Source organism: Cladophialophora bantiana (assembly GCF_000835475.1).
Source record: "Cladophialophora bantiana CBS 173.52 unplaced genomic scaffold supercont1.21, whole genome shotgun sequence".
Taxonomy (NCBI): Eukaryota; Fungi; Ascomycota; class Eurotiomycetes; order Chaetothyriales; family Herpotrichiellaceae; genus Cladophialophora; species Cladophialophora bantiana.
In genome coordinates, this window is record NW_015971595.1 from 470,391 (window position 1) to 495,632 (window position 25,242).

Consider the following 25,242-nt stretch of genomic DNA (forward strand, 5'->3'; position numbering starts at 1 on the left):
GACCCCTCCTTGCCCTCTTCAGTGACATCAACTTCACCTTCTGTCTCACACGATTCCTCATAAAACACTGTGTGCCACTCTAGGATGTCTGTCTATGGTGCATAAGACACAACCAGCTTGGCCATCTTCTTTTCTTCGAGACAACATCGGTTGAGCCGTGAGCCTCATTTCCACATCCTTGACCTAAAGTTGATATTGCAATATCGCTCTGCCTGAGAACAAATCCAAAACCATCAGTTCAATCCCTGCTGCCCACAATGGCGCTTTCTTCCTCACAGATCATCTTTTTCTGTGCTGTCGGCATCATTTTGCTGGCAAGACCTGCTCACGCTTTTGGTGCGGGCAATATCGGATCCACATCGAAAATTGAGGGGCAAAACTGGCGACACGGTGATCTTGAAGACACCTTGCTGACCATTGTGGCCTCTCGCGCCATGGGCGGCAAGAAGTTCAGCAAGCTTGATGTGAAGAGAGTGAGTCGTCCTCGATCGACACTGGCACATATTAATCCCAAATAGGTTTATTTCGGTAATTGGCTGCGCGATTACAGTCAGGCAGTCGATGTCGGCACTGTCAAATATGTTAGCGCAGAAGCCATCCGTATCTTGCTTTGGGTATTGGGATTCATGTCCTTCGGATATGGCTCGGGCGAGTTCGAAGTCACAAGTCAGAGGCTAGGGTGTTACCGACCTGAGGAACATATCGAGTGAGCTAAATGAGCCTCCTAACAGGGCAATAACTAAATCCTCCCAGCAACCCTAAGGATTATGCGGACAACGAAGACGCCAGGCGGTACGATCGTCGCCTTCGCGGTCCCGTTGACGAACGCCGGGAGCTCTCTGTCAATCCACAGACCGGGTTGAAGAATTACATTGCTTCTGAAGGCATGGGAATTGAGACATCTGCTGGCCTCGTGAGGAGACTCTTCGGTAGGAGCATCGAACTCGGTCGACAATATTCACGAAGCAAGAATAAGAAGGATCTCTACGAAGCACTCCGCCTGCTCGGCACCGGATCTCACTGCTTGGAAGATTACGCGGCGCACTCCAACTATGTCGAACTTGCTCTGATCGAAATGGGTGAACGTGATGTCTTTCCTCATGTCGGCCGCCGCACTGCTATTCAACTCCGCGAGGCACGTCACCCAGTCTACCCAATTGTCACGGGTACATTTGGCGGCGTCGACTTCCTCCATTCCGTTTGTGGCGAGTTCGACGACAAGACAACGCAATCCGAAATCCAAGAACTGGACAACACCTTGCAGCAGTACCAAAACGGCAACCAGGACAACAGCATTCTGCAAGATCTCCTCAATAAATTGCCTTCGGGAGTGTTCGGTGGAAAAGACCAGGCGGGAAAAGCAAATGAATTGAAACAAAATGCTCTGAACCATCAAATGCAGAACGCCAGTATCACACCTCGTCAACCGGAGCAATGGACCCGCTACCTTGACGACGTACAGAAGCAAATCTACCCGATCATCGAATGGCACGACGAAATCATGCAATCTATCACCGAAACGATTGAAAAGATCCCAATCCTGCCTGACCTGATTGAGCAAATCCAAGACGAGATCAATAAATTTGTGTTCAGCCTCCTAGCTCCTTTCCTCATACCTATCATCAATCAAGTCAAGACCGAGCTCAACACAGGCTCCAACGAGATCATCCAATCCAGCGTTGCTCAGCAACACATTGTCTTCAACGACGACAATTCCTCGGACCCAACCCACTCTATGCTCTCAAAAGACCACTTCTCCAACGTTCTCAACGAACCCGCGGGAAAAGTGGCCCGTCAAACAGTGAAATGGGTGGTCCCACAGATTGTCGCCTGCTGGGACGATGAGGGAATCGATGTCGAACGCACCCTGAACCGCATCATCCACGGCGTCCTTCATCACCCTGCCTTGCGTGACTACGGGCAAGATGGCGCTAGCGACGGGCGTCGTCTCATGTTCGGCGTCGTTGAGGAATGGTGGCGCGGCAAATCCGCCTCTGAAAAGGATGGGTTACGTGAACAACTCAGCCGACGCGGCGTCGAGACGGGCAGAAACCACAAACCGGGGGTTAAGGACCACGGACACGGAAACAACCGTCCTCTCGGCATGGCTAATCTCAACTTCAACACAAACCAGCCGTCCGGTATTGCGGGTGGTGCTCTCGGTGCCATCAGTTCTGTCTTGGGTGGAGATCAGAGCGGTGGTGGCCGACCACCTAATGCTTCCAGGACAAGCGACCAGCTGGGCAAGATGGCCGGCGCAGCAGTGGGTGGGGGCGTCCTGGGCTCTCTGGTAGGCGGCATCACGAGTCAAATCGGCGGCGATATCCTCGGCGGCGGACTCAACCAGGGTCAAGAAACCTATAAGCGTGACTCCTACAGCCGCCAAGACGGGTCCCGTACGGAGACTGTGATGCAGCTCGGCCACTCGCCTTCAGGAGATAGGTACGGTCAAGCACAGTACTCGAGGACCACCGAGCCCAGCGGTGAGAGACGGTATGAGGAATATAATCGGTTTGAGCAGCGCGAGACCGTAGGTGGAGGGTGGCAGAGTGAGATTCATCATCAAGAGCGGACCAGCGAGGGAAGATATCAGGAGGAAACGAGGTATGTTTTTAAGAAAAGAAAAGAAAAAGCAGCCTTCTACAGCTGAGAAAAGAAGAGACTGGGCCAAGCGGACTAACGTGTTCTTTACGCAGACGCTACGGCGACAATGATGATGATACCCCCTACGGCGAACGTCGTCCAGAGCATCATCGTCATGGATCTCACCACCGACACGGACATGACGATGATGACGATGACCGCAATCGCTACGAGCAGCGCCGTAACCGTGACGAGGAGCCATACTCTGCCGACAGCTACGGCAGCAGCGGCAGACGCCAGCAGTACGAACCGCAAAGCTCTGGGTACGGCGGCGGCTCGGAGGACTACGGGCGCCGCGAGGAACGCGAATATGGTCGACGAACTGATGATGACAGTAATGAGTACAGGTCAGGATACGGACGCCAGGAGCAGCGCCGCGAAGAGTATTCCTCCGACGGCGGAGATGGGTATGGTCGGCGGCAAGAAGAATCGAGGTACGAGTCCAGCGGAAGCGGCTTCGGAGGAGGCTACGGCCGGCGTGAAGAAGAGCTTTCAGGCTATGGTGGCGGCGGATATGGTCATCAACAACAAGAGGAATCTTCCTACGACGTCCCCGGCGGCTTCGGCAGTTCTCGACAAGACGAATATTCGTCCTACAGTGGTGGCGGTCGCGGCGATGAATACGGCGGTGGAGGTGGAGACGATGGCGGCTACGGAGGGCGACGAGACGAGTACGGCGAGAGTGAAGGCTATGGTGGCGAAGGTCGGCGCCGATACGGTGATGATGGAGGCGACAACGACGGATACGGAGGTGGATACGGCAGCTCGCGATACTGAATTTCATATCGGATCGCCGTGCGTACATCTGTATCAACAGACCATGACTGGCTGGATCGACCAGGTACCTACCTGGTTGATCGATGACTTACTAGTATGCACGATGGAGGAACTGCAAGAAACCGAATGATCATTGATTTACTGGTCCATTTATGACAGGCCGCGAAATGCTGGCATTTGTCCAGCTGTTTCGCGACTGCTGGACGCATCCACGCCCTACCTACCTACCCATATTAGAGACGAAAATCGATATGAAAACTTGATAGAGAAAAATAGAAATCATTCGGTTGAAAATTACAAAGATGGCAGATACCAGGACAAAGCAGGACTAAAGACAAAACTTACCAACGCGGCTTCCGAGGTTGTCATAGCGGCTTCCAAAGCTCTCACGCACTCCGTCTACGGCTTCTTGCATTCTTCGAGTTCCTCCAACTCCAAAGTGGCAACTCGAGCCTCGTCGCTGGTCAAAGCGCCTGCCAGAATCAACTCGCGCGGCACCCTGTACAGCCTCAATTGCTTCTTCGTCTCCCAGAACCCCTTATCCCATCGTGAGCTCTCAACAGCCTCGAGGAGGCGGTAGATCTGGACGTATCGAGCTGCAACTCTCTCGGGATCAGACACGCAGTCCGTTATGATCTTCCGCCGGAAGTTCACAGGCGAGAGATGCGTCTTGAAGATGTCGTGTCTACAAAGAAGTTGCTGGGGGTGTTGTGTCCATCACGGCGACGCAGTACAGCCGTTCGAGTGTGCCTTCAAAAACCACATCTTGCTTCGGGAGCCTGTGCACGAACACGACCTCGGCCGTGGACGTCAAGGATTGAATCCAGGTAGGTTCGCTGCAGACGATGTCTACTTAAAATTCCGTTGAGAGCGGGCGCTCTCCACGTCCCACGCGTGGCAGAACCACCTCTTGGGCTGTGGAGGGCAGATCTCGCGAGGGAAGAGGGCTGCTTTGTGAGATGAGTGAGGGATTGGAGGGTTGCTCGTCATTCTGCGTATTGTCCATGTAGAAGGCGGGCTCTCAATGGCGACAATTGGCAGAAGCTGAGACTGGACGTTGGTTCTAGAGCTATGTCATGCAAGTCAGAGGCAACCTCGACAGGCATTGAGGAGTCTGGGCAAAATTCTATATGAATAGTATGGAATACGAACCGCAGGTCTCAAAGTGGTCTCAAAGTGGTCTCGTGTATTATGGCATGATCCATCGTAATTATGTATGGTATGGTGGACTTGAACTCTACACTTCTCTAAACGGAAAGATGACGTCTCTTCTTCTTTCACCATTCCATCATGCATAGTGATTACAACTCCTCGCATGCGCCGTATTCCCTTGCCTGCGAATGGCACTATAGTCTGCGCCACAGATATAGCAGAATTCGAATCCACAGCCACCTAGGAACATGGAAGCCAGAGTTAGCAGAAGCCTCTAAGCTGAGGAGAAAGGGGGAAAAAAGGGGGGGTCAGGGGGAAGACTTACGACCTCTCGCACTCGAGTGCGCATCCTTGCCACATACAATATGATCACAACCTTCAATCCTCTCAAACGGCAGTTGGCATTGTGGGCACTTTTTCCCTTTGGCCAAGAGGGCTGCCGTGGCCGCCTCCTCTTCCCTTCGTCTTTCAATACCTTTGGCCTCTTCGCCCTGGGGACAAGGCTCGTCCCTATGCATGTCGTACAACTGATTACACTGTATGCAGGTATATTCACCACATACTTCGCACGGGAAATGGTCGTGTTCTTGTCTTCCTCCCCGAGCCATGTCGCCCCTGTACAGCCAGCCTTGGCGCATTTGGCCATATTATCGTTAAAGAACATCTGAGCAAGGGCTGCATCGTAGATGGCGAATCGTTTTGCATCACCGAGGGCCTGGACCACTGCATGGCCGAGGATTTCTAGGCAATTGGGAGCCCAGCATTTTACTTTGGCGGAGGGGAATCTGTCATCTCCCTGCGGGAACATCTGTGATTCGAGATGTCCTCTCAGACAGTCGGTACAGATGATGTCGTCCTCCCACCCGTGGTTGTCTTCACAAGATGGGGCCAGCGCTGCATGAATTGCGTTTCGATCGGGAGGCTTCTCGGCGCAAACAGCACAGTCCTTTTCTCTCCAAGCACGACGGCGTGCCCTCACTTCGGGGGCCTCGAGGTGTTCTGGCACATTGGCAGCGTCTTCTGGTTGATCTCCCTCCTCAGCGTAAAAGGTCCGCGTGAATTTTAATGCTTCTAGACGAGTCGACAGTTCCACTCGTTCAATGTCAGACAACTCAATATCCTCTCCTCTTTCGACAAGGCTGAGGACCGAGAACATAAACCGGTCTCGACGAATGAGAGGCAATTCAACCACTTCTGGAGGCAGATAACACAGCAGCGCGTTGAACAATTGATACGGCGATGAACCCAATAGAGCCAGAGACAAAAGGTTGGGTTCACTGCTCCAGAAATCTGCTGGTACATTGGCGTCGCACAACAGCACCGCGAGTGTCATCTCGAAATGATCAGGTGCTGCCCCGGAGTGGTTAAACCGTAAGAAAGCTTCGAGCGGAGTAGCGCCAAAGAAAAGCTCAGAACAATAGCCTGGTTCGTGCCCTGCCTCGAGAAGCAGCTGCATGGCTTCGTGATGTTGCCAGCAAGTCGCGATGTGCAGACTTCCGTCGTCTTGTTCCGCGCCGTGCCCGATCAAAGACTCCATTGTATCGAGAGATTTCCCCAGTGTGGCTAGGTACAATGCGGATCGTCTGTCGTAATCTCTTGTGTTTGGGTCGGCACCGGCGTCCAGGAGTGTAGTCACCAAACAAAACTTCTTGTGCTGGAGCGACAATAAAAGTAGCCTGTTCAGCGAAGCAACCCCCAAAGCAAAGCCAATATCGTCTGCGGTCAAGCTCACAGAATCTGGTGCGTCAATCTGTAAGACCCTGAGCAAGAACTCAATTCGATCGTCTAATTCTTTAGCTTGAGAGTTCATTATGGCAGCAGCAAACATTTGCTCCACATCATGGCGATCGTCGTCGGAACAACGTTGCAACGAGAACACACGGAGACCTCCTAGCATGAAGAAGAACGTAAACATCAAACTGGTCCCTGTAGACGGAACTTTCGGATTTAGCATTGCCTCAATCAAGGCAACGACGTCTGAGGCCTCAAGGTCGAGATTCTCAGCTGCCGATGCGGGGAAATTGATGTTGTATAAGGATGCCTGGTCTGATGGATTGGGCTCTTGCGCAGCTTCTCTCACTGCGGCATTCGAATATCCTGTACCCTGGTTGCGGAACAGGCGATGGAGAGCTAGCAAGCGAGTTCGCACATGAGGCCGGCTGTTGATAACTAGGGAGGTGATGTTGGGATCCTCGAGGCGACAAACTTGATAGAGGGACACTCCAGCCCCATCGATGAAACGAGCCCCTTTCTCCAGTAGCAGTTGGATGATCGAGGCAGACTCAGGCTTATGATGGCAAGCCCTAGCAATTGCATCCAGCACCATATTACGCACATCCTGAGGTATGTCTGTCTCAAGGAGAGCACTCAGGACGAGCTGCATATCGGCGGCCCGAAGACTGATACGATCCTTTTCTTGTTGTAAATAGTCGCCACATGCCTCACTCAACAGTCTTGTTCTGACTGACTGCCGACTGCAATGGCGAAGGAGGTCGGGGAAGAGTTGCACATTGCCTTGTCTCCAGAGTTGTATCATGCAATCACCACTTTTGTAGTCGATAGACGCTCCGCAATCGATCAGAATTCCAACGTGATCCGAGCTGGCAGACCGCAGACTTGACAGTGCAAAGAGAGCTTCGTTATACCTCTCTTCTACCTGGAAGCCTGCTTTGCGGAGCTGCTCAAACATCGTGCAAATGTTGTCCAGATCGACCTCGTACGCAGTAAGACGCTCTTGAAGGTATTGGCATGCTGCGTTAAGCCCCTGGGGGGATTGGGCGTAGGGAAGGAGTGCTGCAAACATATCAGGATGGTCAAATCCCGCCGCAATTTTCAAGGGCTCAAAGTCGTATGCTTCGATTGAACCGCCGAGGTGTATAAGACCTTGCACCCAGGTTAGGCGATTGTGTACCACAGCTTGAAGTAAAGCGAAGTTGACCGCCTGACTCATTGCAGGACGTGTTTTTGAGTATTGAATCATCTCCACGAGAGCACTGTGACTTCCCAGGACCACTGCAAGCTCAATGAGTGATTGTCCTTGACATACAAGTGGAGCCTCGGCCGTGCAAAGGCGCCGACAAATAGTTGCTCGGTCTCGACGAACAGCAACTGAGAGAGCGCGAGCGAGCGCCGAAAAATAGTCTGCATCGGGCCCTGGGCCTGATGTTTTGGAAATTGGCCGGCGTCCTTTATAGTCAAACTCTTCGCGATACTGCAGGGACCGTGGACTTTGCCATCGACCCAGGATGAGCGTGATGAGAGGCTCGTTGTCTGTTTCGATGGCATCTATCAATGTAGCGCCGACTGAAACACCGTCTGCACCGGCTTGAAGCAATATCTCCACAAGCGTGAGAAAATCATTGTTGTGATATTGATCACTGACGTGTTTCCAAAGTACTTCAAGGTCAACCTTGGAACAGGATGTTGCACCAAGCAAAGCAGCAATATAGTCGAGGTCGGAGGCATCAATTGCTTGTTGCAGAGGTAGCAAAACATCCGCGATGCGTAGTTTGCAGCGAGATTTGGAGCACAGAAGGATTGCTATCTCCTTGTCTTGAGCAAGGCATGCATGATTGAAAGTCCGCTGCACAACCTCAGAGAAGAATCCATCGTCCATGCATGTCATTGCTTGTGATTCAAGAAGGACTTGGATCGCACGAGGCGCAAGCAGAGACGTGTCAACCAGAAAGAAGCGGGCAACCATCTCCCTTGGCAATTGCCGGTCTAGTAGTAGGCCAAGAACAAGCCACTGTTGAAACACGATGGCCATGTAAAGACAGGAACTGTATTCTGACATTGTGACTTCGATCGGCTGGGATAGCAGATATTGTATTGTAAGCAGCGGCCACATTTCGCCCTCAGGAATGACTTGGGTACACTGTTCCAGGTGTCTCTGGAGGAGTCTTGTCACAAGGTGACTCTCATAGGCACCATAGAAGTATTGGCGAAAGATAAGCTTCAAGCTCTCAACACTGTGTGCGTCCGAGAACTCCAAGGGATTGTGACGAAGCGGAGGTATTTGTACAGATGAGAACATATTCAGTGCCCTCCCTGATTGGGAATTTAGCATAGGATTTTCGATAGAGGTCGCGGGAGGTAATGGGAACGGACTGCTCAGTGGCTTGGACCCTACAACCAACTGGAGTCTGCTGAGTTCGCAGAAACAGGCTGTTGTCAGCACAAGCTCGGTAAATGTGTTGCTGTCCATTTGTGGTGCCCATCTAAGCCATGTTGAGAGAAGATCAATGTCCTCTCCACCATGTTCAAGATACTGATGGAAGCATTCAAATCGCCGATGACCTTCATGAGCATCACAAAGTGCTGCGATGGCGTTCAGTTTGCCAAATAGCATCTTGAGGCATGCAGAGGCTACTGTTGAATATTCATCTTTCCGTTGCGCGTGAAGAATTAGCATGCGATGCCAGCTTTTAAACCATTCCGTAACAGATTCATGGAGCACTATCCTGGAAAGGCCTATTTTTTGGAAGATCGCCGCGTCTTTGTGTTCAAAAGCGACTGTGAGTGAAAGATCATTACAGCGAGCGCCGGACGTGATCAAGATGTCGACTAACTCGGGATCTCTGTGGTATGAATAGTTGCAAAGTTCCCTATTGAGAGCGTCGTCGAGACATTGCCCTGACAGTCCTTGGTTGATAAAGAGCTTTGTAAGTAGTCGTCGTGGTAAAGGTTGGAGTTGACTAATACTTGGAAAGGCAGCTTGCAAGCTCTCAAGAGATACAGGGCGAGATACGAGCTTCTGAACGATTCGAACGTGTCCCAACGAAACGGCTTTGAGAAGTGCCGCGCCGTTGTGGTGGTCTACTGAAGCATTCGCGTTGAGGAGAGCTTCGACCCATTGGATTTGCCCAAGCGAGACTGCCGTGATGAGTTCCTCATGTTTCCACGTACCCTTGGCTCCTCCGGCAAGGAGGCGCTGGAGGATCTTCGGACCCATGTCTCTTTGAATTTGCCCTTGTAGGTGCGAGATACAAGCAACCACTTGCTCTTCTCCTCGAATGGGGCCGGCGAGGAGGATATCCAGGATCTTTTCGTCATGGTTTTGGCATGCGAGCATAAGCGGCTCTGCCGAGACACAAACGCCATAAGATACCATTAGCCGTAGTATATCTTCATGCTGTTCTTGTACACAGCGGCAGTAAGACGATTCAATCTCTGGGCTTGAATGGAACGCTGGCGACATATCACTCAGGCAGAGTAAGACCTCTATCATGTCTTTCGCTTGACAGCGATCTATCGCGGCAGTGTCCAAGATATGCAGAAACAAACGATTGTCTCTCAAGGGCCATGTAGATGTCGACGTCGCGATGCAGAAAAACATACTCTTATCAGGGGAACAGATCGCTGCTTCGAGGAGACTATCTCGGCTCCACGGCAGAGCTGAGCTGCGAAATATCGGATAGTCCGCCATACTGCGGAGGATGACGTTGAGAGTATTTGACAGTCCATTCCGAATAGCAGTGGCGCAAAGATTCCCAAAAGTTTCATACCGTAGCTGCTTTGGAGCGCGAAGAACGAGTTGAAGTAGTTGGCAGTCGGTTTCAGCCAGTCGGATGATACAGGCGGGACTTAAAAAGTTCGGATCCGCACCATATTCAAGCAGGGCCGTGACGATATTCAAATCCCGACTGAGCACTGCAGATTCGAGAACGGCGCTGACCGCGTCGACTGCTGTGAAAGGAGCCAGGAGGCGGACGAGGTCGGTGTTTCCATTCTTGACAGCGGTGGCTAGTAGACCGTCTGTAAATTCTAACTGCAGATTTGACTGTGCGGTATCGAGGAACAGTCTATCAACGTAGATTTGCGCGACTTCGGCGGAGCCGTTGGCCTGAACATGATTAGATAGTACAGTTAAAGTCACAGCCTTGTCTGGCCGGCTCAACTTCGATTTGACTCTTCGAAGTAGCGGTTGAGATCCCCTCGCAGCAGAAGCCTCCTTTTTCAGAACGGACTCGGCAAAAGCCTTATCATGCTGTGTGATTGTTTCGACTCGAAAACGAGGCTGAAGGCCGATTCGTTGAGGATGCGGTTCCTCAACATAGAGACCACCTGACAGTTGGCGAATTCTTACCGACTTATGTGCCAGCATTGGGCGACCGAGACAAAGTCATCAGGGTGTCCTAGATATGTGGAATTTAGGTGCAGAGAATCAAAGATCGACAAAAGTCAGAGCATCAGGCTTGGTAATGGAGGTTTTGATATGACGCCCGCCAGGGAGGGGGCGTGGGAAAAAAAGAACGGCCATGATACTTCGAGGCGTCTTTAGGCACGCCCGGAGACGGTCGACAAAGACAGGTTCACTCATTGAGACAGTGGCTTTGAGAACCCAATCAAAATGTCTCTCAGGCAGAATTTGGGCGCGGGAAGCGAGGCGTAGACATAGGGACATCGAGTCGGTTTCTGCAATGGGGCGTTTGCCTTGTACTAGTTCGGCGGGTATTGCAAATGGCTTCAGTCCTGGGTCGACCAAGCCAAGGGGGTCGCACTGAATCGGAAACCTTCACGTGGTCAGCCCCCATACGCTAAGGGTAAGAATCGCCTCCCGAGGCGAGGTCGAGAACAAGCAGGCAGATCCCGTTCTCCTAAACAGCGTGTCAGGCTGAAAGATGAACATGATCAATTCCCCCATCTTCTGGCACAGAAATATTAAGAATGCTTTCGCTTGCTGACAATGTATATCAAGCCCGAATCTGTTCGAGACACTTTCCGTTAGGATAAGTTGACTTTCGGCGTGTTAGATATTGTTGTCCTAACCTGGTACTGAGGTGACGCGGTAGGTCGTGTTGCGGAATTGTACCCGTACCTGTTTTTGTCAGCCCCTGAAGATCTGGAATATAAACACGGATTATAAGAGATCGATTGTAGCTCGACAACTGGGGCCATGCCAGAAACGAATTCCGCAGCACAAATGACTATCACAAGAAGACAGACTTCCAACGTCACCGTCTTCAAAAGGACAGCCCCCGAGGCCGTAACCTACGACTTTTCGAGAAGTGATAGTGTGATGATCACCGTACCTGTTGCTTCTACTTGGACTTCTGGCCCACATTGGCACGAGACTCACACAGAGTTTCTCCAGATCCTGCAAGGACGCGCATTTGTCAAACTTGGGGATCGATCCGGGGTCTATGGAGCTGGGGATGGCGTTATTGAAGTACCGAGATATACAGTCCATGAATGGCGCAGGATTGTAGGAGATGACGACCAAGGAGACCTGATGGTCCGAGAATGGACGATACCTGAAGATGGTGAAAAAGAAGGGTTTTTCCGGATGCTGAACTCGTTCCTGACCGAACCTCACCCCAGCTCATTATACCAAGCGCCCAGCATGACTCCCGAATGGATCAGGACGCAGATTGAGCACTGGATTGTGATGTTGCAGTTGTTCTGCATCTTTCACTCCTGGGACAATTGGCCGGTATTGATAGGAGAGGATAGCGGATGGCTCAGTTGGGCGGTGACACACTTGGTGTTAAGAGTCTCAACGGCGATTGGATTTATGCTTGGACTACGAGGGACATATGGTGCATACGTCAGTGACGAGCTGATGTCTAAAGCCACTCGAGAGAATGGTACGAGAAAAGCAAGATGATGGAATCATACAATCATGGCGGAGGGGCAAAGGCCAGGTAGGTGTGGTGTACGTACGGTGTACATCTTGATGGTTGGGGCCATGGCACGTGTCAGCTGGAAGTCTGGATGGTGACAACCACTGCGGCGTAATGGGTGCATAACCTGGGTAGCTCGGAAAGTCGCGGTCAGCCCTACAAGATTTATTTTGGGGCCTATTGTTGCGCGTCAGGGGCCCCTGCATTGCTAATCCCAGGCGCCTTCCCGCCTATAACAGGGCGGCGATGTCTCCCCCCATTTCAGCTGATCCCGACCCACCTGCGCCTTTTGCCCTCGCCAGCCTTACCGCTTGTCCCGGCTCACTATGCTAAGTGCTCACGCCCACATAGTAATTGACTTTTTGCTCCCTGACGCCCTCTGCGCCCTCCATGCGATACGACCTGGATTGCGTTGCTCTGGAGCGCAGTCAGTGCGCAATGATGTCTCGTCCTTCTTTCTCACCGCGCTCTCTGCGTCAGCCTGTTCTCTCTCTATTACTGCTGCCGTCCTCAGTGCTGCTTCTTCGTTGAAACATCAATCTGTACCAAGTATTGCTTGGGTGATTCCCCGGTTCACCCCTCCACCTCGCTTTCTGGGCATCCGAGCCCTCAACAGCGGCTCGGTCCCCGTCTGAGAAGCTACACAAGAGCAAGCTGAACGTCCTGAACCACACTTCAGTCTCTTCGGCCGCTTCAATCCCACCACCCTCTCCTGAATGCCTCGAAACGTGCTCTTTGGTTTGTCATAAGGAGGATGCAACGAAACTACCGGCGAATGCGAGAGACCCTTTTCGATCTTTACACCGAACGCGATGCTCTGCCGTGGTACTTCAGGACTACTGCCATCGCTGCCTCCTGGCTCGCTCTAGGCGGATACATCGTATTCTCGCTCGTCTTTACCTCAGCCGAGGAGAACATCAAAGTCTCACGTACCTTCCTGACGGTCCTCGCCGCAGTGTTCCTTATTCTCGGTTACGGCGCAATCACAGCAATCGCATATTTCAGTCGCAGCCTGCTCTTTCTCTTCGACGCCGTTCTGCTCCCAATATTGACCTCTTCTTTTATGGGCGTCTTCGTTACAGTTATGAACCATGCTCTTCACAAAAGGTTCCCGATTCCGACCCAGGTTTACATCTACGTACCATTGGTCATTGCCTGTGCCACCACGATTGGGACCGGAGTTCTCAGTTATATCACATTCAGAAAGTTGAGCAAAATCAAGGAGTTGGACAGACAGAGGAGGCAACATGTTCAAAGATGGGATAGAAGCTCCTATGTCAGCTACGGAGATGCAGCCTCCACGACCGAACTAATCCCAATGAACCCCTGGACTGCGAATAACATCCCTGAAGATGAGGCACAACGGCGGCAACTTCTCCGACTGTTACTCACTCGAGATTCGGCCGAGTCACCCAATCACCGAAACTCGCAGAGCACCTACCACATCACCTTGCCAGGCGAGGAGGCGGGATCTGACAGATTGGAGGTGGCCCAGCCTGACACGCGACCCCGTAGCGGCAGTCTCCCAGCAAGCACCGGCAAATGGCAGATCTTAAACAAGCTGTCAAGAGATCGAAGCCCGGCAACCGACAACGGAGCTTCCAAGAATCTTCGAGAACGGCGGCGGGAAGAGATTGAGAGGTCATCGGTCCTCCTGACGCCTGGAACTGAGCCTGGTACATGGCCACAGACTCCAGGATCATCGCCCTCTCAGACGGTTTCTTATTCTCCAAACCCAGTCTGGACAGGGTCGACGAGATATGCATAGGTAATGACTTCAGTGTGTCAAAAAAGAGTCTGGACTTTTAGCGCGGCGTCTTGGTCTGATGTACGAGGTATTGACATATATGGGGGTTTCTGGCCATATTCAAGATGTAAATGTACGAAAGTCTAAATGGCATTCTTGGGACAGTCCGGAGGAAATCTAGATGGTCATCGGAACTAGGGATCTGGTGTCACCCAGGGCGTCCTATGGAGGTGTTTCAATTGTACCACATGCGATGCCTCGATCCGTGGCTTATTATTGCTTCATACCTTTTCCATTCGGCGCCCGAGTCTCGGGACTGAAAATCCTCGCGACGAGCCTCGGCTGTTTGGTCGAGCGAGTCGAGTTCACCCAATGATTTCTCTGGCCGAAACAACGCCCTGCTTCGTCTCATCCATCAGATGTAAATTGGCCCGAAGCGCACTCTTGATGCACCGGCATCTTGCAGTCGAACCGAGATTTAACGATTTGTCGCCCGGCCTATTCTAATATCCTCCAATCGAGCTGATGGTACGACGATAAGCACAAGTTCCGAAGGCCATTATTAACAAGACCGTTCATCCGCCATCAGCTCGCTCAGCCTTTTGACCTTCCCATCATATCGGCGTTGAGTTGACGTATAGAGAGAGGCATCTGGTTGCCATCCTCCCTCCAGTTTCTCTTCCTGAGAGCGCATTTCCTTCTGTCTTCATATTCATATCCTTCTACAGCAATGTCTAAACAGGCAACACTCATCAAACCTCCGAAATCCCTCCCGCACCACTCCCCCATCGAAAACGTCCTCTCCCTCCTCCCACTAATCGACATCGGCCCAGACATCTACACCAACGCCCGCCCACTCTGGCATCCTCCTGGCGCAAGGGGAATCTATGGCGGCGCCGCAATCGCGCAGTGTCTCTCTGCTGCGCAGGCCACGATTCCGCCCGATTTCACGGTACATAGCATGCACTGTTACTTCGTGCTTGCCGGCAACAGCGAGATTCCTATCTTATATCATGTGGAGAGAGTCCGAGATGGAAAGAGCTTCATTACACGGACTGTACAAGCGCGACAGAGGGGGAAGTGTATCTTCACGACGACATTAAGTTTCATGAAAGAGGGCTCTGGCGGAAAAGAGACCGTCGACCATGCTATCCGAATGCCCACAGACGTCGTCCCTCCACCGGACGCGAACTCCGACCGCCAGAATGTCAGCGCGGACGACCGACCATTTGAATCCGTGCGCTGTCCCATCACCAACCGCAGCGGACCGCCTTCCGAGCGCAAATTGCGACAATGGATCCGCGCTCGCGGCCGAATATCCGACTGTCCACCAAACGTCCGCGAAGAGGAATTACAGTCCGGCCAGAGAGCGAACCGGCCAGGTGATAACCATCAAGCTCACTTAAGTGCGTTGGCATACATGAGTGATTCGTACTTTATCGGCACGGTTGCGCGGGTGCACAGTCTTCAACGCTTCGCCAACCGCCGCAACATCGAACGCACACTACGAACCTTCAAAGGCTCGGAAGAAGAGAAAAAAGAAATGCGAAAGTACCTTGAAGACATTGCCAAGGAGGAAGAGGAGGAACACGCCGAAATGGCCCAAAGTGGCAAAAGGGACGAACGCCGCATTGGCATGATGGTGAGCTTGGACCATGCCATCTTTTTCCATAATCCGAGGGCCTTCAGGGCAGACGAGTGGATGTTGACGGAGATGGATAGTCCGTGGGCTGGCGATGGGAGAGGGTTGGTTATGCAGAGGATGTGGAGTAAGGACGGGGTTTTAATTGCGACCTGTGTGCAGGAGGGCGTTGTGAGATTGAACCAGAACCCAACGGACAGTAAGTTGTAGGATATTGTGGTGGTTTGGAATGCGCCCTGGAGTTTCGCTGGATGAGATTTGATTCAGAATTGTCAGGGTAGAGCGGTGGACGGCACGACTTCTTTCTTTTGCCTGTTTCTGTACTAATTCCCCCGGGGCACGGCAATGGGATGTTTTAGTGGTGTAGATAGACCTGGATTCGGAGAGAGGAATCAGTCACTTCCGTCTTTTAACAACCGAACCAAAACGTGATAATCCGCTTCTCCCGTGCAGTCCTCATCCGGCCACATTCGTCATCCTCGCGGTTCCCACGAGGCGTCAAGCGATTGGAGATGACTTAGCTGAGATTCGAGGGATTTGGCCGCGTAAGATATTTATCCATGCGTCTGCTCCACAGATGCTGGACTTCCACCATCAGCTCACGCCCTGAAGCTGATTTCTTTTTTTGTTAATGGCTCAAGCGGTCGTCGTTGAACGTATCGCCTCATACACCTCTCGCATCCCCCCTTAAACCCCCTTCCCAACCTTGTCCAAAAGGGAGGGGGGCCCCGGGTTCCCAGTGCGCCCGCCCCTTCTTAAATCCATGCTCAGGCTTCGAGATTAATCCCCTTCCCGAACCGAGCGTAGAGGTGTGCCTTTAAGCCGCGAATCTGCTCCCTGATGGTCTCCAGTTCCTCCTCGAGCGCCGACACCTCGCCTTCGATTTCCGTCGTCTGCGTCGACAGCAGTTCCTGCGCTTCGGCCAGCGGGAGGTGCATGAACGAGTCGCCAATTTTGTATCTGCGAGTGCGTTTCGTTTTGTCAGCCAGTTGCATGTGTGACAGAGACGGTGGGCATTTCTTCAAATGAGATAGGAGATTTTGGAGGGCCTGGGGGAATCTTACGGGATTAATGAGTCCTCGTCGGCGAGCTCGAGTTCGGTGGACAGTTCTTCGAGGTCTTCCTTGTCTTTCTGCGAGGACGTGGGTGAGTGCGTTGGGCATGACAAGATGAAGCAGCGGTATTCTTAAGAAAACAGCCCTGGGGAGGCAATGATGGCGACAATGGTGGCTAGAAAGACCTTGATCTTTTCTTTGACCTTGGGCTCATTTTTCATCAATGAGCCCATCATGTTCTTTGCCCAAACCTGAACCATAGTTTATCCACGTCGTCCGTCCAAAGACAGCCACCTGCCGTAGCCTCTTCACGAAACAGGGCCTAAATGAATACCGACTTACGTGTTTCAAGCCCAATTCTTCCTCTAGGGCTTTACTCCGATTGTGCAGTCTCGAAAAAGTGTTGATCTTTTCTTGATCTTCCTTGGTGACTTCGGCGTCCGTAGACTCTGATTCTTCCTCTTTGGAGAGCTTGTTTTCCCCCAAGTCAGAATTTACCCCCATTCATTTGGATGGCTCGTGGGACCAATTCCGACATCTGGTTCAGACGTGGGACAATGAGACTTACTACTCTTCTGGACAGCATGATGAGACTGACTGGTTATCGGAAAACGCAAGGCCCCAAGTCTGGTTTGTTTGTAATTCGCTCGAGGATTAAACTCTCAGATTTGATCGAGCTTTTTAAGTCCTGTGAGGTGACTCGTATGCTATTTCTCATTGAGTTCAAACTGGGTTGGCAACTGTCTCATTATCCCAAGCGCTAAGTGGCGCTATGGTTTACAGTATCACTGTTAGCACGGCGAAGCATAAAGCTCTTGGCCGTATTTACTGTCTGCCACTCGAACAGCCCCCCATATAATTACCTCGTCTTCTGACTACTCTGACTCCTCAATCCAAGGCTCTCTGCCCCTTCAGTAAAGCATTGCCTCTAACCATCCAGGGATGATACAATTATTGCTTGCAGCTTCACGTGCAGATGAGTCTTCATATCGGCTTGTCACGAATACATCGTCGTTATCCCCTTCAGCCAGTGGTTACTCAGCACCCGATTCTTACGTATGCAGCCATCAAGATGCAGACTCCAAACATGCGCAAATCTAGATCAGTCGAGCGCTACACGAGGCTTCATTTGCTCGAGTAGCACCCACTACTTACTCCGAGCTTACCACACCAGGGCTCCGCTCAATCTTGCGTCAAGGACGCGAGATCTTAGTCATTAACCCTCGAATCTAGCCTCAAATGGGAAGTCCCTCGCCCTTTTGATCGAGCCTCGCGTGGTCCCCGCTGATTTCCATACTTGTTCTTGACAGCACAAGGTGAAATCAACGTTCGACAAGCATTGGGCAAGCAATGCGATTACTGTACATGGTGTCAAGCAAGGAAGGTCAATGGAGGACGGTGTATATATTCAGCCACACCTACTCCTTCCTGACAGTTTGTCTTTCATCAAATTCGGAGGTCATTGTTTCAAGCTCTAACCCTGACATCCTAGCCCTCAGACTAAGACACGTACGTTCTTTCTACACAGAAGCAGATACATAGCAGCCATGGCCTACCAACAACCGCCCTACAAATTCGAACGTCTCGACAAAGACAAAGCCATCCTCCTGATCGTCGACCATCAACTGGGCCTTCTTCAACTCGTCAAGGACTACACCACCGCCGAATTCCGCAATAATGTTCTCGCCCACGCCGAACTAGGCAAGCTCTTCGGCCTGCCAACCATCCTGACCACCTCGGCCGAGACTGGTCCCAATGGACCCTTGCCCAAGGAAATCATCGACATGTACCCCGACGCGCCTTTCATCAGGAGAAACGGCGAGGTCAACGCTTGGGATAATCCGGATTTCCGCAAAGCCGTGGAAGCTACGGGACGCAAGCAGGTCATCTTGGGGGGCATCGTCACCGAGGTGTGCACCATGTTTCTGGCGCTGAGCTTGAGAGAGGCCGGGTATTCGGTGTGGGCGAATACTGAGGCCAGCGGGACTGCGACTCCCAAATTGGCCGAGGATGCGAATCGGAGGATGGAGAATGCTGGCGTGCACCTGGTAAGGCCAAAAACTTCTCCTAAAACTTCTCCCTTCCGCCTCACCAATGCCTCGAGTGCGATTCCCTCAAACCCGCTAGGCTGACTCCCCTTAGACCGGCATGTTCGGCATCGCGATGTTCTTGATGAAAGATTGGCGAAACACGCCTGGCACGGCTGAGGTGCTTCCGTTCCTGGACAAGGTATTTGTTCTTCCTCCTCTAGGTTTTCGGTCTCTACAGATACATAGTCTGTCCCTCTCTGTATAGTCCTCTTTCGCCGGAAAGAAACGCGCTGAAATGTCTGTCCCCTCCAACAGTACTTCCCCGCCTATGGCATCGTCGCCCGGAGTCACGGATCCGCAAAGAAATTCGGAGACATCGTCCCTGGAGAAGACCAGCTGTTGTAATGGTTCGTTCCCACTCCGGATTCCAAAATGATCGACCTGGGAGGTGCGGATTTGGGACTACAGACACGATAATTGTCTTAAGAGTGAAGATGACTACCAGGTCCCTATCTAGGGAGGATGGATGAGCATGACTCAGGGAAATCGAATCGCATGATTCAAGGCTGATAAAGGATACATACATACAAATAAAAGCTCCTCAAATTTCATGCGCCGCGCTATGCAAGGAGCCCCGTATCCTCAAGTTTTTCTTACCTGGCTCCGTCCGTCTTTCCTCCGATTATTCTACAAAGGTATTTTTCAACTTCCTATTTTAATTCACCCTTTCTGGGGGGGCTCACTCACATGCCCCGTACGTAAAGAACTTGGCAGTGCGGTGCGGCCGCCCATAACGAGGCAGGTAGGTGCCAGGCCCCAAATAATCCCCCCGCTCCTCCTCCAACAAGCACCAGTTTTAAAAAGTTGATCTTCATTATACAGCGCTATAGCCGCCTCTAGAGCCTCCTCCCGATACGGTGTCGATGACTTTCCTCGACCAGTCTTTAAAGAGGTAGGGGATGTCGCGAATCGTGTCTCCGTGCGGCAGCAGGTCCCAGCCACGGGCACCGTAGCGGTTGTAGTTCAGCCACGAGCCGAAGATGAGGTAGGCGGCGATGCCCAAGAAGGCGCTTTTTTGGGCATACTCGGTCAGCGTATGTCATGTCAGGAGGGATAAAGGGGAAGGGGAAATAAAGAAAAGCACAGAAACATTCCCGGAAAACCCGGAGGTAACACTTACATCAGAACAAACCAAGTAAAGAAACCCCAACCGCTCTTCCTCGCCTCGTCGCTGTCCGCATAGTCCTCGCAAGCGTACTTTGTCCGCCAATTGAGTCTCAAAACCTCAATCTTATCCTTTCCCTCGACCTTGCCGTAGCTCACAAATGTCAAGCTGGACGTGCTCGGTTGCTCCTCCTTGTCCTTGTCTTTTTCAGTGTCCTCACCATCGCGCTTCAGACTCCTTTTCCTCTTCTCTTCATTGCCCGTCCGGTCCTTGTCGCACGTTAACTGTACCACCGCTTTTTGCTTCATGTTATTGTAATTGCCGCCGTTCAACTCGATCTGTAGGCCATCCGAGTTCGAATCCTGCGCTTTCAACCGTGACACTTTGGGGTCCAGACTGGCGCCTGTGCTAGATTCGAAGTTCCCAGCGACGGGGATCACGTTCTCGACTTCGACGTGTTTCTTCTCGGGGTCATCGGCGGGATTCCAGGATCGGACGACGCCGCATACTGTTGGAAAGGGTAGAATAAGCCCACGTTCACCCTATGTGGTTGCTCCTCTCCATTGAATGAGATAGATTCCAAGACTTACCTCGTGTTCCCCCCGGACATTGATCCTGGTCTCTTATACCCTCAAGCTTCTTCAGCGGCGCACAAAGGTCAATCGTCCATGTGGTGTTGTACTCGGCAGGTGGTCTCGATGTGTCGTGAACACTGACGGAATGACGGCCCGCGAGCTTTGATAGGTCAAACTTCTTGCCGTCGACCCGAATATGTTGACAGTCTATCGACACAGAGGCGGCAAGATGTGATACCGATAGGAGAAGTGGCAGCAGGGAATAAACTGGTGTTTTCATGATTGCGGAGGGTGGAGAGAGATGACTGAGGGGAGAATGGTTTTCGATTGAGACGAGATCGCGTGGACGTCTAGGAGGAGCGGGGGAGAATCCAACGCATCAAGAGAATGTTAACGAAAGGCGAGAACTGGACAAGGTAATGACGGCGCTTCGCTTTGCGGCTGGCCGGGTTGAATCTGGGGAGAAGATAAGAAGTTGATGGATGAGCTTGATCGCTGCTAGGTGCCTGCGTTTGCAGTCTCGAATCGACGGTTTGACTCGGGATGCCAAGAAGCCCTGCGACCCAACCATCTCTTTCGATGTCCCGTTTGAGCGCTCCAGGATCCCCTTCGGGCTCTTGTTAAGTCCGCCCATCAAGTAATGCACCTCCCAAGCAACACACTACGCGTCAACCCACTCTATAGTCAACTAGCACTATCATTTACAGAGAACATTGTCATAATCGCCGCCTTTGGGTCGGCGGCAGCGAGGTCAGTTGCGAGGCGAGTACTGTGACGAAGCCTCGCTCGCCTTGCTGACCTCGTCGCCAGCCTCGCCATCGTTTACCTCTATATTCTGGTTCGCGCTCTTAAGCCTCGCCATACTCAATTAGGCGTCAATGACGACGAATACGCATGGTCTTTTCACTGGAGGCTGAAGGACTGGAAGGTCCGGATACGAGCTGATACGCGACATGCTTAGCCGCACGCACGAGCAGAATAAACCCTGCTTGGATGTCACTTTAGGACTCACCCCGACCGCGCCGCTTTCAAAGCCACTTGCTTACCACTCACTCTCTTCTCACCTTCTCTCACTTACCTACCGAGTCCTCACCCTTTATGTCGCCCTTGCCTGAACGGTCCCCTTTCGTCCTGCATTTATGTCCGTAGGCTATCCTCGTGCTGGCCAACTAAGATCTAAAATTGGTCACCAAGGGTGTTTTCAAGAGTTTGGTAGCCTTGCATAATATAATAGACTTATCAAAACAGGTGATCACCCGAGCCTGGAAACGGCTAACTAATACCTAGGAGTTACTGAAGTCGTCGAACGATCGCTTTTTTGAACCACTCTGTCCGTCAATACACCATTTCTGGTCCGGTCCTAATCTTTCCCCAATCGCCATGCGCTCCGTCTGCTGCCTAAACTCATCCCGCCTCTTCTTGATGATGATTAAGTTGGTCTCCAGTCGAATCCAAGCTCTCCCTAGGATGGTTACCCAACGGGTATCGTCACCCAAGGGGCCAATTTTTTTGACAAGCGTTCCAATCGTCCAGCGCCCTTTGGGATTGTGCTCGCTCATGATAATCGATAGTTCATCCGCTGTCCGGATCCTATCGGCCTCGAACGTTTTCCAATCTTCCTTTGGCACATCAATCTTCACTTTATACCACTTGTGGAGAGCCTGATGAACGGGGATCCAGAATTCAGGGTCGTCCCATGGCGTTTCGGGAAGACGTAGCACAATCCCTGGAAAGCGCACTTCAAAGCCTGCCCACCTCGGAACACCAGCATTACGGTATTGGCGAAGGAAGCGGTAATTGTAAACCTGCTGAGTCATCCAGGTGCTGGGAGCCCATCCGAAGCCCTTGGAATCTGTGATTTTCCAGTTGTTCAACCTGCGGCCAGGCACGAAAATGAGACTTGCCGGTATGTCCATGCCCTCGGTCGTGTGAATAAGTTTAAGCAGTGTCGCCATTCTTTTCGCCGCCAAGGTTTCTCGATCTTCATCCTCTTTCATTGTGATTTCTTCAATCTTGGCCACGTTAACACCGTCCAAGATGTTAGCCAACACCAGTGCCTCGTCTTCAGGGGCGCTGCAATATCGAAACTGCAGTGCCTCCCATGCCCTCGCCACCTTGTCCTTTGAGTGTTTCACTCTCAGTCTCGAGACGGCCTTGCCAAAGGGGTACCCAGCTTTCCAGATGTGGTGGAAGGGGTTGCTCGTGTCTTGTTCTGCCTTTTCTCTCGCATCGTTGATTTCCTCCAAACTAAGGAACTTTCGGTTTTGAAACTCGAAGTATAATTTTTGGGCAAGGACAGCTTCTTGAAGAGTCCACAATCTTCGTGACCAGCCTCCGAGTCGCATCCTGACATTCATCTCAATTGTATCCTCAGGCTGCTTTTTATGCGTTGAGAGCAAATTTCTGTCCCAGACAATGACCGCCTTTGCTTTTTTAAAGACAGTCTTCAGTTGGTCTATTGCCTTTGCCGTCATCGAATCCCTCTTTGGGAAACACAACAAATCAACCCAGAAAAAGGTGTTCTCATCTCTCCGGTTCTTAACAATTGATTTCCCTATGAGCTCATTGAAGCTTTTCTGCAAGCTCTGTATTTGGCACTGGTTGATTTGACATGTGTTGCTCCCTCCAGAGTCCTTGGTAGAGTCGAAAATGCGATCTCCCCAACCGTGGGAGACTGCACCGAATGACACATCTTCTTTCTGTAGGTCGTATGCCTGCACGTTGATTTCCCCGTTGGCAAAACTCAGCAGAGGTGTCTTGCCTGCCTTGATGTGTTGGGTGATTTGTAGGCTTTCCCGTCCTGTACCAAGTAGTTTGCAGTTCTGACGATCACAGGATGTCTGGTGGAGGGCCTCCTGTTGCTGCTTCTGGGCCTGGCATTTCCACAATGAACAGTTTTGGACATCATGATCGCCGTTAGTTGGCATATTTTTGAGCCTGTGGGCGTAGTAAGCACCGCAAACACCTGGCATTGTCGATTCAAGGAGGCGAATGTCGTTATCGCAACAGCCGCGGCCCTTCATTTTCTCCCTGCAAAACGTACTACTCCCCCAACTCTTCGCCTCTGTTTTAGGGTCCATCCAGAAGTGGGAACGGTTCTCTGGACTGATGATCAACTTTGCCCGCACCCCTTGCAGCGTTTCTCCAAGAACGGCAATTGAGAGAGCCAATTTCTTGTCTACTTCCTCGTGAATGCCATGGAGCTCCTTTCGCTGGACCACTTCATTTAGGCCATAGTCATAGTTTTCGAGCGACAGGTGTTTGCACACGAATCTTCGTGCATTTTCCAGTGCTATGCCGCCGCGTAAGTAAAGAATCTTTTCCTTCTCACCCCCCTGCTTCATCCGTTCACTCCAACCCGCGAGGAATTCGTTAAGTCCCTCTGTCGATATGGTCTTCTCGACAGTCCGACTGCTGTCCACGAAGCTGAGTGGATTGATTGACTCTCCCAAGACTACAGCAAGCAGGCTGAAAAAGAGCCACTCCTGCAGAAATTGGTTTGCCTTCTTTTTTGTCCAATGTTTTCGGTTCAGTCCATGCTCCACCAACTCGTCGAAATCCTCAAACTTGTAGTCCCCTTTTAATGGAAGATTGAAGAAGTCATCGGTGGAGAACGGCCTCTCATCTTCCACAAAAAATTTCACCCGCTCGTGTGCTGATGCGTCTATCGGGATGGGCAGGTGGTCCATATTGAGATGTTCTTTGGTGAATTAGGATTACAGAATTAAGCTGTCCAGATCGTGGTGGAAGTGCGATTAACTGATAATAATCTCTCCAGGTTGACGGGAATGACGAGAGCTTTTATGTCTTTTTCCGTTCAGCACTGTGCTCTGGATAATATGGCTAGAAAGGCAAGAGAAATGACGTCGTGAAGGCACCACCAACTAGACAGTGTTCATGCGCCTGCTCCATCTTTTTCGAGAGCGGCCTGACAAAAGAGCCGCACTAGGATAAATTAGATTGGCGTCCTGCACCTAGTTCTACTTGCGAGGACAATTCCCGCGCCTGGTAAAGCCACCGAAAGGGTGAAAGGAAATGTCGCTGTGTCAATGTGCGAATCGGCTCTCTGAAAACTCACTGGCAGACACTACCTGCCATCTGGACTGCCTAGATCAGGTCTAGTTTCGTTGTGCTGGTTCATTAGATGCAATGAGGTGGATAGATTGGACTGTCGTCCATCATAAGATGGGTTAGTGGTACTTCAGGGATATGAAAGGGAATTTTGAACCACGACATGGACATGCAACCGGCATGACGTAGGTGGACACGGGCAAAATAGCTACTCGTTTTTACCCAGTTCGTGTATGCAGGCTTGTGCAGGGTAGTTTTTATCGTTTCTGGTCTGCCCCTAAGCTAGTGTTGCGGGTGACCTTGTGCCAGGTTGCCTTTGATGTGGGGAATTCCGGCTTGGGTGGGCAGGCTTTCCTGTTAGGTGTATAGAACCACAACGTACCCCATACAAACCACAATAACGTGTACAGCGAGCAATTTATTTCTCGACAGAATTGCAACTATGGGTGATAATGACGCGGCTATTACTGTACTATGCGCCGTGGAGGGGCCAAAAATATCTCTCGGGCATCCAAAGACTATAGTATCGAGTGTGCGCGTCTCTCCAAGCCTAACGTGCAGGAACCCAGACCTTCACACAGTCCGCTCGTTTACTATTGGACCATCTGCATGACTTATAACCTTGCAAAGTAGTGGTGTGATTCTACGAACACACAGTTGTTTTCTACCCATTTGTTCGTGTCATGGCCCAAGTTCTGTTCTTGGGCCAGGGTTCGAGATTAGCATGGACAATTTCCTTAATTGGATTCATTGTTTTTCG

General features: G+C 51.5%; 9 protein-coding genes across 9 annotated transcripts; 5 read left to right on the plus strand and 4 right to left on the minus strand.

The window, feature by feature from the left end:
- Window positions 1–257: 257 nt before the first annotated feature.
- Window positions 258–3,420, plus strand: Z519_11283 (uncharacterized protein; the record flags this gene model as incomplete). Its single annotated transcript, XM_016768995.1, has 4 exons — window positions 258–473; window positions 519–706; window positions 754–2,604; window positions 2,697–3,420. 4 exons carry the CDS (start codon window positions 258–260, stop codon window positions 3,418–3,420), a joined length of 2,979 nt encoding a protein of 992 aa, XP_016614841.1.
- Window positions 3,421–3,819: 399 nt separating this feature from the next.
- Z519_11284 (uncharacterized protein) lies at window positions 3,820–10,678 on the minus strand (the record flags this gene model as incomplete). Its single annotated transcript, XM_016768996.1, has 3 exons — window positions 3,820–4,089; window positions 4,935–5,082; window positions 5,136–10,678. The coding sequence occupies 3 exons, from the start codon at window positions 10,676–10,678 to the stop codon at window positions 3,820–3,822; spliced, it is 5,961 nt and encodes a 1,986-aa protein (XP_016614842.1).
- A 792-nt stretch (window positions 10,679–11,470) lies between these two features.
- On the plus strand, window positions 11,471–12,181 carry Z519_11285 (uncharacterized protein; the record flags this gene model as incomplete). Its single annotated transcript, XM_016768997.1, has 1 exon — window positions 11,471–12,181. One exon carries the CDS (start codon window positions 11,471–11,473, stop codon window positions 12,179–12,181), a length of 711 nt encoding a protein of 236 aa, XP_016614843.1.
- Window positions 12,182–12,951: 770 nt separating this feature from the next.
- Window positions 12,952–13,965, plus strand: Z519_11286 (uncharacterized protein; the record flags this gene model as incomplete). The annotated part of the gene is made up of 1 exon (XM_016768998.1): window positions 12,952–13,965. One exon carries the CDS (start codon window positions 12,952–12,954, stop codon window positions 13,963–13,965), a length of 1,014 nt encoding a protein of 337 aa, XP_016614844.1.
- Window positions 13,966–14,674: 709 nt separating this feature from the next.
- Window positions 14,675–15,796, plus strand: Z519_11287 (acyl-CoA thioesterase II; the record flags this gene model as incomplete). Its single annotated transcript, XM_016768999.1, has 1 exon — window positions 14,675–15,796. The coding sequence occupies one exon, from the start codon at window positions 14,675–14,677 to the stop codon at window positions 15,794–15,796; it is 1,122 nt and encodes a 373-aa protein (XP_016614845.1).
- A 557-nt stretch (window positions 15,797–16,353) lies between these two features.
- Window positions 16,354–17,145, minus strand: Z519_11288 (uncharacterized protein; the record flags this gene model as incomplete). The annotated part of the gene is made up of 3 exons (XM_016769000.1): window positions 16,354–16,546; window positions 16,651–16,718; window positions 16,984–17,145. 3 exons carry the CDS (start codon window positions 17,143–17,145, stop codon window positions 16,354–16,356), a joined length of 423 nt encoding a protein of 140 aa, XP_016614846.1.
- Window positions 17,146–18,188: 1,043 nt separating this feature from the next.
- Window positions 18,189–19,076, plus strand: Z519_11289 (uncharacterized protein; the record flags this gene model as incomplete). Its single annotated transcript, XM_016769001.1, has 3 exons — window positions 18,189–18,689; window positions 18,784–18,870; window positions 18,987–19,076. 3 exons carry the CDS (start codon window positions 18,189–18,191, stop codon window positions 19,074–19,076), a joined length of 678 nt encoding a protein of 225 aa, XP_016614847.1.
- Window positions 19,077–19,545: 469 nt separating this feature from the next.
- On the minus strand, window positions 19,546–20,691 carry Z519_11290 (uncharacterized protein; the record flags this gene model as incomplete). The annotated part of the gene is made up of 3 exons (XM_016769002.1): window positions 19,546–19,741; window positions 19,852–20,344; window positions 20,427–20,691. 3 exons carry the CDS (start codon window positions 20,689–20,691, stop codon window positions 19,546–19,548), a joined length of 954 nt encoding a protein of 317 aa, XP_016614848.1.
- Window positions 20,692–21,694: 1,003 nt separating this feature from the next.
- Z519_11291 (uncharacterized protein) lies at window positions 21,695–24,100 on the minus strand (the record flags this gene model as incomplete). Its single annotated transcript, XM_016769003.1, has 1 exon — window positions 21,695–24,100. One exon carries the CDS (start codon window positions 24,098–24,100, stop codon window positions 21,695–21,697), a length of 2,406 nt encoding a protein of 801 aa, XP_016614849.1.
- Window positions 24,101–25,242: the final 1,142 nt, after the last annotated feature.